The 18,661-nt window shown below is 42.0% G+C and overlaps 1 protein-coding gene across 4 annotated transcripts in view; it reads right to left on the reverse strand.

Moving 5' to 3' along the window:
• The window catches only part of RUNX2 (RUNX family transcription factor 2), a 223,182-nt gene that overhangs the window by 138,471 nt on the left and 66,050 nt on the right, over positions 1-18,661 (reverse strand). For all 4 annotated transcript variants that reach the window (XM_049819337.1, XM_049819336.1, XM_049819338.1 and 1 more), the window contains 2 exons: positions 12,326-12,482; positions 6,786-6,890 (listed from right to left, as the gene is read on the reverse strand). In XM_049819337.1, the coding sequence (XP_049675294.1) occupies positions 6,786-6,890; positions 12,326-12,482 (262 nt within the window). The remainder of the gene's footprint in view (positions 1-6,785; positions 6,891-12,325; positions 12,483-18,661) is intronic.

The raw sequence follows: 18,661 nt of genomic DNA on the forward strand, positions 1-18,661 counted from the left end.
TCTCCTGCATTCCTTGTCTGGTTAAATCAGCATCTGTGTTTCACGTCTGGGATGACCATGTTTCAGTGGAGAATGAAGTTTATATGGAGAATAAAAATAAATTTTATAGAAACCTTATAAAGAAATTTGGGATTGCCAGCAAGGAAGAGCTACATGAGTACTCTACTTACACTACTACTCTGATGCAGCGTCTCCCAAACATATTTGCCCTGTTCCCTACTTCCCAACCCACCTTGGAAAGTGGAGAGAGAGGTATAAGAGGTGCTACACTGACGTGTGAGAAAAAAAATGCTGCTATTCGTAGCAACAAGCTAAATGCATTTCAAAAGTGAAGATGTACGAGAGTTCTCTGGGGAGGAAAGTATGGAACAAAATGGTCTGGGAAAAGCTGCTCTGATGCCTTAGTACCATCTTCCTCACAGTACCTACATGGAGTAGAGGCACAGACTTATAAAAATGTCTTTCACTTTTCCTTTCCTCGTAGTCGTGCTGTACGGAGACACAGAATGAACTCACTTCCACCGCTGACTTCATTTGTTTAGTTGTAACCCCTCGTCCCATCTGTATTTTTAATGGAGATTGTAAGCTATTCAGGGCAAAACTCTCTTACCATATGACTATGCAGCACAGCTCTGCAGAGGGGCCACGATTTCATTTGTGGCTTGGAGAGACATTTTGAATACAAACAGCAATAGCTGCAATATCAGAAAAATACCATGATGGTCCTCTTACATGCCAAATGTACTAGGAATAGAGTGTTTGGAAGCGGTGTTCCCTCTACAATGGGATGGAAACGACCTGCTTTGTTGACAAATACAAACCGAGACTGCGTTACTGTTGATGAGGATATCTTAGGGAATGGTTTTACGCTCAGACTTGCCCATTTGTTTTACATAATCTTCTCAAGGCCTTTTCCCTCTCACCATAACAGTGAAAAATATACACGGTCATTCCATCACCTCCCCGGGCAGCACTCTCCTCCTATGGAGAGAGCCAGCCAGTGTCACCATAGATCGCTGACATTTCAGAACAGCCGTGTATGAATTCAAGCCGCAAGTGAACTAAGTAGGTTTCGCTTTCATCTTACCCTACGCTCTGCATCAGCAGATAAGAGTTAGGATCACTGGAAAAGAAATTATTTTTTACTCTCATAGTCCCTCATCCCTCAGACGATGAGTTTTTAGGCATCAGCCCCTCTCCAGCCGCAGCGGTACAAACAAGAACGGACGGGTCCGTGGCATGCAGCGACCAGCCCCGACAGCCTCCTGGACCCCTTGTTCCAGAGGCACGCACCGCGGTCGGGGTAACTGTAAGAAGAAGCCCTGCTCTGTGGGTTACACACCCAGCTCAAACGTAAGCCTAAACCACTGGCATATATATAATGTCTGCCACCTTTGATGAGGAACACTTGAATCGTTCCACCAGTTTCTTACAGCCTCTGGGAACGCTCAGGAGCTCCAGTCCCCAACTAGTACGGTTTGGTGAAATGGCACGTTCGCCAAAAATCAACCAGCAGCAAGTGATAGTGAGACTACGATGCCTCGCATTTTACAACTGCAGCAAGGACCTGGTGATGTACCGCTGGAATCAGAAACACCTCGAGTCTTTACTGGGGACCTTGGCACAGGAGGCCAGGTCCCAGCCTGTAAGTGGACTGTGGTCATGCTCCAATATGCTAACAACAGTCACAGAAAAGAACCTAAACTCCATAGCATAGCCAGGCTGAACATTACTTTGGCTGTATAATCACATTTTGCCTCACTTCTTACAAAGGGGCATTATAATGCAAACGTTAAAGCTTTACAAAGTCATTTAGAGCAACTCGCAAACCGCCAGACCGCCCACTCTGCCTTCCTCTGCTCCCACTTACGCCGGGGAGAAATCCGGAATAACCCAGCCACTCTCAGTAGACATTTGTCACTCTGAACGACACCAGCGCAAGTCACAGATTTTCTGACTTCGGTTTGGATGGAAACCCAGGACTCGTTCATCGTACCTCAGGGTATTTAGCATTGACTTTAATTAAAAACCTTCTCGCCGGGCCAAAACGCATGCAGATGCAAACTTCTGTGTTCAGTGTCTGCAACGCATTGCTTGAAAAAAACTGCGATGCTACATTTACGGCCTGAGGTCGATGCACAAAGTAGGACCTGCCTGTAAAATTTCCTCTTGTTCTGCAAACTCTCTCTCTGCACTGCCCCAATTTACCACAGTGCAAAAAAACCACAGCCAAATCAATATATTCTTGGGAAGGAAGGGGGGCTGGTAGAGTGGTTTTTGAAGGCAAGCCAGAGAATATTCTAAACGGGGGACACACAGCGTGTTTTAACTGCTGTGATAATTCTGCATAAAGAGATGTTAAGGATCTCGCTCCTTGCTGTAGCATGCCATGTGTCCCTGAATAAAATTACTGCCATGCAGGCTGTTAGCAGAGGAATGCGTAAACAGACAATGTATCCTTGCATCAGTTCCACAAAATGTTGCACAACACAAATGCCTCTCGATGTGTCATTTCCTGCTTGGCCACCAGCCCAGCTCCTGACAGGCAGTCAACAAAAAAAAAAAAAAAGAAGAAAAAAAAAAGAAAAAAAAAATTTTAAAAAAAACCAACCCCAAACCCTGAAAGATTTAGAGCTGTTGTACTCCAAAGCACATTCCACTAGCCCCAGACTTATCCCTCCACCCTCTGCCTTTGAAAGAAAAGAGGGATAACTTCCTAAAAACTGTTATGGTTTTAAGTCGAGGAATCTCAAAAATCTCAATCACTTATCTGCGTTTTATAAGCCGGGTCGGCCAAACAGTTAATACAAAGGCTGAGCAGAACCTCTCTCTGGCTTTCGCTGGCTTCTGCAGTGTGCACAGACAAAAAGGCGATGTTTGCTCATACCTTTCATCACGTGTGCACCTTGCAAGCTGCAGCAGCAGAGAAATATTCGGGACCTGAATGAAATAGAGCAGTTTTCTCCTACTGAAACGCTTCAGTTCAAAGCTCAGAACTACTTTGCCACTCGTGCTGATAAAATCGTGGACGGTGACTTTGGAGACCACCTTTAACTAGAGATGAACTAAAGTCTTTGGAAGTCAGGCAAAATATAAAAATACATAGAATTCTCCACCCTCCTTCCTCACGGTTTCCCTCTTGACTGGATTTCTACCAAAAGCAGCCAGAAAGGAGTACATGTCTCCTATTCGAAAGGTACCACTATTGAAGGGTAAATCAGTATTTCTGTATTTGTAATGAGGTAAGGCAAAGGTATTAAAGAGGGGCTTAGGTAAAGGTTTGGGGGTTTTTTGTTCTGTTTTTTTCTTCTTTTAATTCCTTTACAGTGACCTTTTGCTATCTGTTGGTCAGTTATGACCTCATGACAACTTACTTCTCCGGAAAACTTCTTTCAGCCCTCCCAGCTGGAAGGTAGCTCTGCGGGCTAAGACATGCATATGGCAGAGGTTCTATCTTGGATATGAGGAGAGAAAAATATCTGTAGGATTTCCCAATGATTCCCAAAGATCTTATACAACCCTGTCTCCAGACTCCATCGCTCAGAGTGCAATGCGCTCTCTCAATCCAGCACACAGACTGTGCAACACAGTAGACGTCCCTGGATGGTAATTAGACAGACTGAAATAGATAATTAAAAATAAATAAAATCTTTTCAAAGGAAAAATCATTAGAAGACCTTTTCTCATATAGAATTGGGAAGGTTTTCCTAATAGAGCAACCTGACATCACTGCCTCTATTAAAATATTTTAAAATAATAACAGAGAGGCAAGGCAGCAAGCTTCTACAAGCATAAGTTTAATACGACTAAATGGCACTTACATTTCAGAACCTGACTTTCTGAAGTGCTGAGCATCCAAAACACCAACTGGAGTCACTGCATGCCATGACTGTTCAGCACTCTTAAAGTCAGGCTCTAAATGACTGTGATATCTGTCATGGTATTGCTGCTGCTCCTACTGCTCCTGGAAAGCACACAGCATTCATTCGCTTGAGTCAACTTGCCAACAGAAGGTCAGAGTGCCTTGCCTATAAACAAGCCTTACAAATTCACGATCTAAAGCATGATGTCATGTCTTAAAATGATAAGCTGGCAACAAAGTAAATGACATTTTGTAAAGATGTGCATAATTTTATGTTTACGCTACTTAGAGTGAAGGTTCTAATAAGTCATCGGTTGTGTTCCTTTAAAGGGAAGTTTTATAACTGAGATGAATCACAACTGCAAAAGATCAAAGTTAAAAAACATCAATGATGCCATGGGGTACTTTTTAATCTTGTAATGAATGATGATCATGTGCTCTTATGAAGTTGGTCCAACTGCCAACGCCAGATGTGTATATTAAGAAAAAAGTTGTTTGTGATGTGACAGCTCTGGCTGAGCTGCCAGAGAAGAAAACTAGGATAACATGCTTGAGATGTCGAGGTGAAATACAGATCCTGGCAGAGAGGGGCACTATTTGTCGATACATAATTTGTTAAGAAAAACACATTTGCTATCAGAGCCGCTCCTTGACTTGAATTCCTTATTGCCCCCAACCACCTAATTTTCCTTATGCAACGTCAATGCGAGATTCACTTCTTGAACGATTACTACCAAACAGTCATAAATCTACACGAGTGCAGAGGCTCTCCGAAGGAAGCAGAACTTCAGTGAAACTCCGACAGCTCACTGGAGCTAGTCTGTCCCTGAAAATTCACGTTTAATAACTAGTCATTCTGGAGGTGTCATAGCTTTGAAAGTATCAGACTGCAATAACAAAACTTGCAGAACGAAACCGACCCCAGAGTAGGGCTTCACTAAGTATTTAGCCAAAATATTAAAATTCAGACGGACATTCAAGCTCAAATTTGGCTTTCTTTAAAAAAAAAAAAAAAAAAAGATGAAGAAAGACACAATAACTCCATCTAGGCTATAAGAACTAAGTTACTGAGCATTCCTAGGTTCAGCTATTCAATGAGAATAGCAGACAGGTATCACACACAAAGGCCTTTCAGGTCTAAACTAAAAAAACTCCAGCAGAACTTGGAAATCTTACTGAGTTATATGAACACAGCCTCTTTTTTATCCACTGATCACCAAAATGGTTAGTCCGAACGCAAAGAGGTTCCCTTTCTGTGCTACACAGCGTAGTCCACGCTATCGTCTGCATCGTTTTCAAACCACTCTGCTCTTTCACAGCAGTTGTGTCCTCTGCTGGGACATCTCCTCTTTTGCAGATGCCTCAATACATGCATGGAAGCAGCCTCCAAATGGGGATGGCTAAATGATATATCACTTATTCCCTGTTTTACTCCATGAATGCAGTTTGCCCCGTGTCTCCAAGTAAGCTGCACGGAGCACCAGCTGCAGGTGAAAATTAAAAATGGGAACTGATTCAGCTCGGGAGAGAAGACAGAACAAAAATCCCCTCGCTGCGACAGATGGACACTTCAGCTGTGAGCAGGTAGCAATGCAACTATCTACGTAATGAAATTTATCCATAGCTACTTGCTTTTTCTTATCTGTTACTCGAGGTGAAACTCTACAGCCTGGACAGTTCTTACAGAAGGCATTTCAGTTCCCGTCTCTCAGCATAAGAGGAGGTGACACTGCAGCGTGTATTAGCACGAGAAACACTTAACTGCATGAATTCTGTCTACGTCTTTCTACTTATTCTGTCTTTGTGGTATTTTAAACAAAACTTCATGAAAGCTCCTTAAAGGTCTCATTTGTATGTGCAGATCAAAGGCAAAATAATTATTTGAGATGCTTCCATTATAGGGATTTTTTTTTAATGTGGTTATTCATCAAATAATTCTTAATCTCTAAATGTAATTTAAGTACAGCTATACCTTGTTAATCCAATCAATTTAGAAAGAGTTGTTCTAGTTAGATCAAGAAAAAAACTCCAGAACTGGCTCATCAGTAATACCCATACGATGTGAGACTGGTTACCAGCTAAATGTGCTAGACAGAGAGACAGCCGTATAAATCATGATGGATTAACCAGACCTCACTGTATCTAAAAATAAGTGCTACCCATAAAAGTGCTAGAACATGAAAAACCACAATTGTCATAAAAATATAGCCAGCAATCATTGCAAATATATTCTTAGTAAGTTAGGAAGGTGCACTGCTATGAGATAAACGTGCCAAGTGAAAATCTGCTGGACTACGTTTAAATAAAATGTACTTTCTGTGCGCAAATAAGAAACAAAGACCATGCTGTTGATACGCTGGTTTTTATCTTTCTTTGGCCCCCAGGGGTCTATGATGAGTCCATAGCTGAAAACCAATTTCAGGTATGATGAGATTAACCAGGTGCATTAATTATCTGATGGCAAAAGAATTTAAGGGCAAACAAAAAGGCACTACATTATATATTTTCTCTCTGCACTAGGACTGATCCTGAAAGATCCCTCTCCTATTTTGTTCTAAACGTCTTCAGTTGGAAGCTTACAGGAGTTTAGGGAATTCAGCATGTTGCAGGACTGTGTCTATTATGCCTAAATCAGATTATATATAAATACAGTGGGTTTAGTTCTCATTTACGCTGGCAGATAATATATCAAGACCTTGATGTGAATGAGAATCAGGTTTGTGATTGCCCAAATTCAGCCAAGCACTTAAGTGTGTGTTTAATGCAAGTACGTGTGTGGTCCGATAGACTCCGAATTAAGCATGCGCTTACATATTTTGCTGAGCAAGAACCAATGTTTGACAAAGATATGTATTTCATTTATGGGCCTCTGTTAAACGAAATTAAGCAGACATAAGTGCAAAAATAAGAATATAATACTCACTTCTTGGCTCCCTTGGCCCATCCACTGTAACCTTTATAGCTCTGTGGTATGTAGCGACTTGGGGGGGATTTGTCAGGACAGTTATTGTCAAAGTAAAGCTCTTCCCTACAAAGGGAAAAAAACAACAAGGAATGAGTGATTACAACATGAAAACAGTCACATGCATGTTCAGTAAAGAATCAGAGACGTTTAAAATTATTCCCTGTCGTTACCACAATCGTGAAAATTAAAAACATAACTGACCATAGGAGTTTTCCTCCCCTTCAGTTTTACTCTATGTCAAGAATATGTCCATGTGTTGACAATCTAAATGTTTCTTATTTAATAATGGGTCATCATACAATGACAGAACAAAAGTGATTCACTGCTGAAGACAAGCCAAATTCTTTGCTGTATTGAAAGTGGTGTAAATCCAAAGCTAGTCAGATAATTTAAAAATTTACTCCAGTTTTGCAGCTGTGTGACAGAGAGCAGAATGTGGCCACATGTTATTTACTTCACACAGTTTTATCATTTCATTTGTTTGACTTGACTACAATAAGATGAGGAAAGAATATATTTTCCTCCTGGGAGTCATTTTAACAGGGAATCAGTGTCTCCTGTCCTTCATATGCCAGGGGTAATATGATGATATCATTATTACTGGAACACACTTTTTTCCCCTACATATATTCCATCTATGAAATACTAAGAAAGCCCCCAGCTTTCCCATGAGGGTGAGAAACTGCTGTGTGCATGCACGTTGCTATCGTAAGTCTGCAATTTTTTTTATTTTCCAAAGTTCCGAGTTCATGCAGAGATTGCACAAGATCTTCCGCAGCCTTTAGCTGAATGAAAACGTTAAAAAGAAATAAATAAAGGGAGCTGCCTGTGTCTGAGCGCACATTCTCACAAGGCGCTGGCCCCCGTTCGGGAGACTCACTGACAGTTGTAATCTGTTAGATATGCAACGGTTAGTCATGTCAGATAGTCAAAACTGAAAACTGTTTCAAGACAGGAAAAGGTGGGCGTACAACAGTGACTCAATAAAACAGTCAGCAATCTTCGGCCTTCGTGCTCATTTAAGCTGCTACTTTACCAGACACTTAAAACTCCTTCCCCCCACCCCCCCTCCCTGTGTGTATACATGCATTTTTGTTGCTAGGGCTTTTCCTCTTGCTGAACTCTGAAGGAATTCAATCAAGACTCAAATCTTAAACGATATGTAACAGCACAAACTTAATGCAGTTTTTCCGAGCCTAATATAGAACAGCTTATATATAAGGCATAATACAGAACAGGGCTTTGGCTGTCAAACCTAGTAATTGGTCTTTCTCTCTGGTCCAAGTCGTATATCCCCCAAACCTGCCCGAGACATGCATCATTTATTATCAGGAGTGCAACTTCAAACTGTCTTGGCTATATTTTTCATGAACTAGAAAGTGACACGGATTTTCTTTCAAGGAAATATAACTGTCATCTAGAGTAAAACGAATTTCCAGGTGTAGCTGCGCTCCAGCTGTGCCCAGCTCTCTGAGAGACGCAGGTTAGAGGGAAGGTCGGGCCCCCGGCCAAGGTGCCAAAATCTCAGGAGGCTGAACTCTATCTCGGTGGAGATGCGTGGCTGAAGGTGGCCTTCCCCCGTTTCACTGGGAAATGGATCATTTCTCAGATCTTTCGAGGGTGATCGTCGCAGGAGGAGAGTTTGCTGTACGCAGGACACCCAGCCTTAGAATTCAGCCTATTGCTTGGGGATACAGAATTCGCCAGGAACAGGTTTAAGGCCTCCTTCGGCTTATCGTGTCAAAAAGTTCTGACTGTTAAATTGCAGGATGATGATGACATTCAGTTACCCATGTAAAATCAGTAGAATACTATTGGTAACAGATATGAAAGGGATTTCCCATATACCTTCGAATGAAGAATTTGGCCTTCCAATGCTACCATTCCATTTATACACCCAATCAAGTATAAAAGTCTATCACGACTAAAACTTAACAAAATATACTATTGGTAAGACCCTGTAAAAATCATTCTATGGAAAAGCACTGCAAGATTTTTCTACACTACCTCAACAGGATACAGTGGCCAGAAAAAATGCATTCCTTAATATCAAGAGCTACGTTTTGACCTTGCCTGTGAGCATTTCTAAACTGTCACCTCTCGGCTCAGCAGGTAAGCAACTAATTTGAAAGGGAAACTGTTTTTGTTCCCTAACTGGTACTCCACCAAACCGAAGCACTGATGAAGTAACACTGACGAAGCCCCCTCGCGCTCATTAAACAATACATCGCTTCATCGCAGGGAGCTGCGCGGCCCTGCCAGCGCACTCAGGTTCCAGAGCTTTCAAGAGATGATTTACATATTGCAGGATTAAGAACAAAATAAATTTTTAAGGTCCCCTGTTTCGGTGATGCTTATGCCTGCCACAGATATTTCACAGATATCCCTCCTCAGTTACGAAATCCTTTAATGCACTTTTTATCACCTTTTTTTATTGCCCTTAGTCATTTCAACTATCCACTTTTAGAGGCTAAAGACTAATTGTAGTTCTCTTTTATTAAATTCCCCAGCCAAGCAGTCATCTGGCACTATTGCTTCAGTGTGTCTAAACTGTGCATTCTTTGTTATTCACACATGTGAGCCCAGCTGACACAGGAGGACGAGATGGACATATGCTGAAGCACAAGGCAAACCCCAGAAATTAGCTTGAAAGGAGACTCGGCAGCTTGTGCGTGTTGCATATTTTTTCAGTTAGATGCTAATGTGATTAAAGTATCAGGACACAACAAAATTAAGGTTATGATCCTTTGCTTATTGAAGACAGGAATTCTTTCTTCTCTGCGCTGTGGATCGGGCTTGTAAAAGTGAACTACTGCCTGAAAACCACATACAAACAACTTCTGCATTCACATAAAGCACCCCGGTTACTTATTCTTATGAATCCAGAAAAGGTGTTTGAGAGAAATTATACAAACAAAAACGTGAAGCTTCTGTCAGGCAAGCAACATTAATATGTATAAAAATCAAGTTTCTCCATTGAGCCATGGGAAGCAAGAAAGAACGTGGGAGAGGAGGTGAAGTGGTAAGTTGATGATTCAGACTTCACAATCAAATTTAGAGATACAGAGATCAAAGAGCGAGCTGTTTAGAAAGATGTAAATCTAAAGTCAGGAACAGGTGTGGATTAGTTTCTCGCCACTGAAAAATGATTTCTTTATTACTTTATTTTTCCTGTTCTACTTCAAGACCTGTATCTACCGATATTTGTCTACGTAAGGAGCTTTCTCACTTCTGTTTGCAACTACTGCTTTCTTTTCCTGCTATTTTAAGCAGAGTTCTAAAAATCTATCATTAATGATAACTCCTTCTCCTTCTCTCCCTCTCTCTCTCTCCCCCTCTCTGTTCTAAGTCTGGAAGACAAGTCTGGACCAATTTCTCCATCCTGCCTCTGGCAGCAGAATGCAGCATTTCAGATCCTCCACCGAGTCCCGGCTGCTTCAAAGGAAAAGCCCTACTTTCTTCCGTTAAGATCATAAGAAATATAGGGGGAGGGGGTCAGCTCTGTTTGGACATAATTACACTTCATCAAAAGAAGCTTTCTTCATCTTCCATGCGTGAAAAGTCTGCAAGCAGTTAAGTCTGTCTTTTTTCTTCCCCCTTTTTTTTTTTTTTTTTTTTTTTAAATATAAAAATTGCTATTTGGGAAACTAGCCAAAACTCAGAAAGCCAATATAGTAAAACAGTGCACACCCTTTGTTTTTCTTTGAAGTCTCTTAAATAAATATGTTGAGGGTTTGAAAAGTACACTATCGCTTTTCCATAGATTCTACTCAGATTGATCAGAGAAAAAAAGTCTATTCCAAGTCTGCTAGATACAAATATAAATTAAACTACTGGAATCAAATTTTAGGAGGTTTGTGTCTGTATGTGTCTGCAGCCGTATCTACTGAGGCTTTAGGCCCTCTGTTTCATTTCCTACGCTTTAATAAAAAGTATGTATCATGGGTTTCAAATGAAATTCACAGATCAGAGGTAGTACATCACATTTCAGTTCTTTTTCAGCACTACTGAAAGACTGATACACTACTGAACTTTTACTGTAAGGCAGCAGTAGTGATGGAGCCAGAGAACTTTCAAACCTAATCCATCAGCAGAATAACAAAGCAGACTGGTTTTTTTTAAAGAAAGCAAGACAAATGGAAGGCATAGGTAACACCTTATCCGAAAGGGCAATGAACTCCATATTTATATTGCATTACTGTTGCAATAGTTACTCTGTCTTTCAAGTTATTCTTTATTATTGATACTTTTAAAGCTGTAAAATGATAAAGAGAATTGTTAGCCACGTCACCAAAATAAAAAATAGCCACTGTAAGCCACGCTTATGGACTCACTTTCACAAAGCACTTGTAAAAGCGTGCCAAGTGATTTAGACTATCTAGGCCTCTGTCATGTGTTTAACTTTTTTCTTGGACAAATATTCTTTCCTGCCTTAAGATGAATTACAACTGCTTTCTAAAGAATATTACTGTAAAATTAGCTTTATTGCTAATTTCCCAACACAGTTGTTCAGCTTCTATTGCTTTGCTTTGCCCTACGCAGAGCTAGTTAAAAAAATTAATAATTACTTCAAATACATGAAGGAAAAGAAATGTAGGTTGAATCAATGACTGATGTAACAAACCTGCAGTAAAAACTGAAGTGCCAGCTTCCTTCAAGCTATCCTTTCAATCATTACCTGAAATTTGAAAGCAGCTACAAGAATCTTAAAGAGGAATTCTGGCAAACTTGCAATGATTACAAAGGCTTTCTATGAGTGCAGTGCACTTTCCAGATTATAGGAAGCTCCTAAACAGCTGGAAGACAATGACAGCACTCTACATCTTCAAAAAAAAAAAACCCAACCTGAAAGTTACCCTGTCATTTAAAGTAAAGGTTAAATTTTGTTCCAGCCCAATTCATAAAAAGTCAACCAGTTTACTAAAAAGAAAAGCACAGCTTATTTCTGCAGGTCATATGCAGTTTGATCGTAAAGGGAAGGGAAGTCACTAGAAAGCTTTCCACCAATAGCTGTAAGCCTTTAAAGATGTAAGCCCTTAAAGAATATAACCCATAGCACATGTGATATGCAAAATCCCCTTAATTACAGGTCTTCTACAACAACTTCAGAAGCAGCTCTACTGCTAAAGGGAATTCTCCACCTCTCATTGCAGTGGCCTGAGATACACTCTCTGACTCCACGTAACCCAGATCACAAATACCCCACCTCCTTCCACCTTTGCTGTGGGATTAAAATAGGGAAGCAGGTATTCTGTGAATCATTTTCCACAACTGGTGTCTCATAAAAACATGCAGACGTGAGGAGTCAGAAAAACTTAAGAGAAACTCTGAAGTTTGCACAAGTGCTGACGTTTGCAAGTAAAACATGCATTCATTCCTCCAAGTGAAAGGCCGACAGCGACGTATTTACAGATTGATCAGTATTTCATTGCAAAGTAAGTTTGACGCCTAGACATTGTTTTTACTTCATTATGGACAGGTAAAATGCAGCGGCCTACCTCTTCCACTTCTGCCCACAAATCGTAAGTCATTAAATCTGGCCACCTGGTTCTTCATCACGGCAGAAGCGTTTCGCAGCTCTGCAGAGTAGTTCTCATCGTTTCCAGCCATGACGGTGACCACGGTCCCATCAGGCACTTCTCCTAAGGCCACCACCTGTTAAAATGGGAAGACAACCACAACTCATGAGGCAACACTGGAAACGCGTGTCTCCATCCCAGCTTTGCAGCCTGCCGTGCTCGTTACGAAGCTCTGCGGCAGCTTCTCCAGCCCGCTGTGGTGAAGAGTCATGTATTAGCTGAACACAGAACAAAGTGCCACATCAAACAAAGAAACATCTTGTATTGTCTCCCTTTCTCAAAGCCTAATAGGGAGTTTCTTCTTTGTTACAGTTCTTCAGAAACATTCAACATCCTTATGTAGAGTGTATGGTTTAATGCTTCCTGAAGGCCAACTTTGTTCTTAGCAACCAGTGAGCAGTGAGAAAACACGAGGCATGGCTCATATCCATAAATCGTGTGCAGGAACACATTTGAAATGGAAAGTTAGAAATTACTATTAGCAGCCTTATCGCCCAGGTTCGGCTCTATTTCTCCGCTGGTTCCACCCATCACCCTGACCCCAGAGCTCCTCAGACCTCGAGCTAGAGAGAACCCCCCCGCCGTCTACCCATCCCAGGAGTGGCACCGGGGGCATTAGCAGAGAAAGCTCTCCACCCAACACGCTGCTGCCACGGAGCGCTTTATGGCTCCAATTCAAACCCTTCGGATGCAATACAAAACAAAGGCTGTACATCCTTGCAGGCATGTAAATTTTCATAGCGCTCGCAAGAGTCGCATGTGGTTAGCGCTAATACCTCCCTCAAATTCCAGGATGGGTGAACAGAAGATATCAAAGTGTTTCTCCTTACGTTTCAGCTAGCTGATAGCCTCACTTTCATGCTTCAGTGGTTGTGTAGCGCTCCAACATCTGATTAGATAAATGCCACAGAGCAGACAGCTACTGTCTTCTAATTCAAAAACACCAGGGATACCTACAGTGTTACTGCACTGTGACTTTTTGAAGTAAAACCAGACAGGAATACTAGTTACCAGGAAGAAAATCCACGTTTCTTCACATGGTGTAAAAAAAGCCCACAAAAGTATCAAGAAAATAAATTCCTCCTGCCCAGTTAGCTAATACTGATGCTGGAAATGAATTTAAAACAAAAAGAGATTCAGAAATCTTGCATGGCTGAGCTCGAACTTGAAAAAAAACCCCTTATCTTGAGATACAAAGCCCATCCTCTTGCAGTTTCTACCAGTTTACATGGTCAGAGAGGACTTTTTATATTCTTCAGAATAATTTATTCTGTCTCCAGAGATACATATTACATTTTGTCATAAGCCCTGCCTGGAATGTCTTTCCCGTAAATGATCCTAGCTGAAACTAACAATTGCAGGTTGCACTGTAATATTAATTAAGTGGAAAGAATGAAGAGTTCTGAATATATAGGGAGAACATTATGTGGCCCAGTGCACTGTAAAATGTTTCTCCAAAACAATAAAAACTAATGACAAAGGTATACAAAAATCTGAAAATATTTAAAATAGACTGTGTTCCTGAAAATTATAGCTCATCTTATTTAAAAGAAATATTGAAGAGAAAGAAGAAAGCTAAGGCTGAAACGCTGTACAAAAAGGACCCACTGGTGTTTTTCTGTTTTTCCATGAAACACCAGGTAACACCACCCAAAACTGCAAACTGAGTTTTGCCACAAACTGCTCGTCTATCAAGCAAATATTTTACTTTAAAGTGAGATGAACGTCCCTGAACATAAAAACACAGGAACCGCCGTTGCGGATAAGATCTGAGGTCCCACTAGCTCAGTGCCTTGGGTCTGACAGCAACCAGGTCTGACGCCTTCAAAGCCAAGTGTAAGGAATAATAAATAATAATCAAATATCAAGTAATAATCTGCTGAGCAGATTATAGAGCTGACTCTAACCCTTAACAAATGGATATTGGCTTAAACTCTAAAGCGTGGGGCTTGAGACTACCTACAAAACACTCCCTTCCCAGTTAGCGATAGACCACGTTACCTCTGGACGGTCTTGCCACACACATTAGCGTCCAGGGGAGTTGCAAGCTACGCTTTTTATATCTCAAAAAAAAAAAAAAAACCAACAAAGAAAACACATTAGCTCCAGAAATGCGAAGAAGCCGAGAGCACAGGAGGAAGTGTGAGTCTGCCAGGGGCCTCCGTCCCAACCCGGTCTCCTGAGCAGGGGTTCAGCTTCCAACACCTGGGCAGGAGGGAGCAAAACCTCTTCAAAGGGCCCCCCCCCGACCCTCCCTTGCTTTTCGGAGCTTTCCTCCCTACCCTTTCCACTCGATGATGTCAGTTCAATTTGTCAGCTCAGACATCAGCCCAAGACTGCACGTGCCGCTGCCGGAGTCACCGGGCTGATCGCACCTAATCAAGAACCGCACCGTTACCGAAACGCACCGGCTTTTGGATGCAGTGTGATGCAATACCGCTATTCGTCTCATTAGGAGAAGACTGAAGGAAGAGACAAACCGAAATCAGAGGCCAAAATAAAAACTTTGGCTAATAAGAGAAAGTCCCTTTACATAGGAAGCTCCCCTGCTATGCAACAGGAGGGAAATACTTGCTCTCTTCGTGATTTCATACTTTTTTGCCATGAAATACCGGACTATTGCACACATCCATAATAGCACTGGTTAGAAAAAAGCTTTGCAAAACAGGCTTGAAACCTGGAGAAATACACAACATTTTGAGAATTTTAGAAAGTAACTTTACATACTGGAAGACTGTTGGCATAAACCTTGATTTGGTAATTTTATGCCATGTATCAATCCAAGGTTATTCACATATTCTTAGAAAGAGGATTGTAAGTGCACTGTGAAATGAATAAGGACTATGTAAAAAATTAAAGATTAAAAGTAGCCACAGCGCACATTCCTTACCTATTCTTGAAACATAAATATATCTACTATTTCAAAATCTTTATTTTCCACATTAAACTACCTACACGCTTTAGTGATTAAAGGTAGATTTTGCTTCTGCTTTTTTTTGTAACTAGAGCTCAAGAAGGTACATGAAGTCAGATGAAGCCACAAAATAAAACCAAACCAATTCATACAAGTTGAAAATAACTATGTATTTTTTGCATAACACAACTCTCGTCTGGTTAGGCAACCTGTTTGCCCAGTTTCGGTCCAGTGGGATTTGAACTGGCCAAAGTATGTACCCTAAAGACGGAAGTTATAAGCACGAAGCAAAACTGCAGTACAACAGCAGGTACTAAGACCTTCTGCAGAGTAAAATGCTTGTTTCGAAAAAAAAGCTAGCGCACATGCTAAATAGTTCCTCACAAACATTGATATCTACCGCTTCTTGCGAAACACCGAATTCAAACAGCCTCTGCGTGTAAAATCTTCCGTACTGAGAACGCGTTTTCCTGAGATTGCCAAAAGTGCATCTGATACCATTAAAAATATTTTAATGTTCTGTAACTTAAAACAGAGTAACTGAATTGCACTACTTTTTGTTTCAAAATATACATCTGGGCTGACAATTTATACAGCAGGTTTCAGCTTGAAGCTATTTAAAACAGCTGAGTTATAAACTCTGAAAATTGGGGTTTGGAGGAGAAATGCTGACAGACCCTTAACTACTGTGGTGCTACTGAGGAGAGGTCTTAGACTTCACGTCCCTTTTTTTTTTTCCCTGCCTTTAGGTCCACGAAGGCTCTTTGCTACTATCAGCATCATACGGAAGCCACTTGTAACAGCTAACGTGGCATTTCGGGTCTTTATGACTTTCAGTAAAAACTCCCAGGCAGACACATAAGCAGAGGGCCAAATTCTGATGACTCTACTCAAATAAAGGACCGCTGGGTATTAACATTAAGAAGCGAATGTGATTTGGACCCGGCTGCACAAGAGCTATTTCTTTTATGCAGAATATCACTAGATAGGTAGAACTATATTAGAGGTAGATGTCTAATACTCTTCCCCCCAAAACCAGTTTGCACTAACAGTCTTATTAGTTCGTACACTCAGCAGGGACTCCCTCCCCAGTGCGTGTAAATATTAATACTTAAAATTCAAAACTAATACTAAGCCAACATTATTTCAAAAACTTATAATCAAGCCCAGCACTGTTGATAACATACTTCCTCTCCTGCATATGATTAATATCTGTTTTTTTTTAAATTAAAACAGTGCTATACCCAGAGTACTTTTTAACTAGAGGTCTCTGCGAGAGAATTATGACACACTTAACACACCACTCAAAACATTATCATCAACATATTATTTATTGCCAATAAAACTTCAAAAAGTGTGTTGTCTGTGAGCTATTTTACTTTCAAGTTACTGTTTAGCCGATAGAGCCCAAATCTGTCTTTTTTTTTCCCTTTTCAGACATAATTCCCATTCTGTTATATCACAGTCAAGTGTTTCACTGTATGATACATGCAGCTTCTTTGGTCTCAAAGTACTGGACAGCTGCATGCAAGTCACCTTTGAAAAATGAAATCATTTTTTTTAAATTCTCAAGATTATTTCAGCTGAGTTTCAAATTAACTTACCAGTAAATTAGGACATATATATCTTTGGCATATTTTAAAAAGTATGCATTGCATACTGCATATGAAAACAGATGCACCCAGAGTGGAACGGTGCAAGGGGCGATGCGCACTCCTGATGCACCAGAAAAATTGGTCATATCTATACCTCCTCCCCGTCAGCAGTCAAATATAGGACCCAAATATAAGACATGTATGAATATATATATGAACACAAGAAGACTGGGAAATGCTCTAAACCTTTTTCTATCCTTTTATCACACGTAAGCACTCTCGCTGTAATAATATTCTAAATATTTTAGTATCTAGTTTAGATCTTTCCCTTATTCTAATGAACTGCGACCGCATCCTTTGAATTGCTGTAAGGTAGAAGGCTCAGACGTTTCTAACGAAAACTGCCATGCGAGTACGATAATGTAAGCGCTCTCGTGTCCCTTCTATAAAGAGTAACTATAATACCAACTTAATCCAACGCTCAATTAAATTATAATCACGATTTTCCGAAAGGTCCTCCTCCTTACCCCGAAGCCCCTGTGAACCAGAATCACCGGGACCCACACCTAGAGAGCCTTCCAGCGCTAACGCCAAGTCACAAAAACAGAAGACACCCCATTTTTCTGCCATTTCTACTCAGCCCGACCGCCGCGACCTGCACGAGCAGGCCCCAGCTCCCCCCGGCAAGAGCTCTTTACTCAACTCTCATCTGCACCCCCGTAACATTTCCGAAGCGGAGCTTCATCTTTATCACCCCTCGCTTTAACGCCAGCTCATTTAACCGCTTCTACTCATTTTTTTCCCGGACGAACGGCCGTGATAACACGGCTAGCAATTGGGAAACGCGAGCACAAGGCGACGATCTGGAAACGCGCTGGGCGAGACCGTTTCCGAACTCTTCTACCTTTTGAGCGATTATTTTTCACCTAGCGGGTCTGGGACATCCCCGCCCCCCCCCCCAGCTCCAACCCCACACCCCACCCGGGCAGGTGCCGTGGGACACCCCAGCCACCGCCTTCTCCCAACCGAAGCCCACGGGAGAGAAAACTCCAGGGGGAACGCTTTTCACATCTTGTAGGGGAGGAAAAGGGCTTGCTTTATAGCGCGCAATTCTTGTTATTATTACAGTTTTAAAAAAAAAAAAAAAAAAATCTTTTCCTCTCATTAGCGCGCCGTGGGGATGTAGACAGAAAATTAAAAGCAGCATCCCCGGTGCAGCTCGGGGTGGTATTTGTTATTGAAGCGGGCGAGCCCTGCCAAGGGGACCGTCTTCTGCCCAGACACTTCCTCGCTCGTCCACCAGGAGAAGTGAAGGGGCCCCGTCCCGTGTGTGTGTGTGTCCCCCCCGCCAGGAGCCCCGTCCCCCCCTTCCCAGCCCCATCTCGACTCGGGCTGCCTCTGGGGTAGGGGGGGGAGGGGGGGGGCAAAGCCCCGGCCCCCCCCTCTCCCACACCAGCACCCTCAGCCTGACCCCCCGGACCCCAGACCCCCCACCCTCCCCACCCCCCCAGGACACTTCAAAGCCACCCCAAAACCCCCAGTCCCACCCCCGGGAGCAGGGAGGGAGGTAGGGGCACCCCTGTAGGTGAGGTACTGGTTTTCTCAGTGGGGTGTGTGTGTGGGGGGGCACCCACGTTGCACCCCCACACTGAGCTCCGGCAGATGGGTGAAACCCTCCATTCCCGGGTTTTTTTGGTGGTTTTTTTTGAAGGAAAGCCCAGGAGAAGGGTCTGTGGGGAGGAGGGG

Source organism: Accipiter gentilis, chromosome 16 (assembly GCF_929443795.1).
Source record: "Accipiter gentilis chromosome 16, bAccGen1.1, whole genome shotgun sequence".
In the NCBI taxonomy this organism is placed as follows: domain Eukaryota; kingdom Metazoa; phylum Chordata; class Aves; order Accipitriformes; family Accipitridae; genus Astur; species Astur gentilis.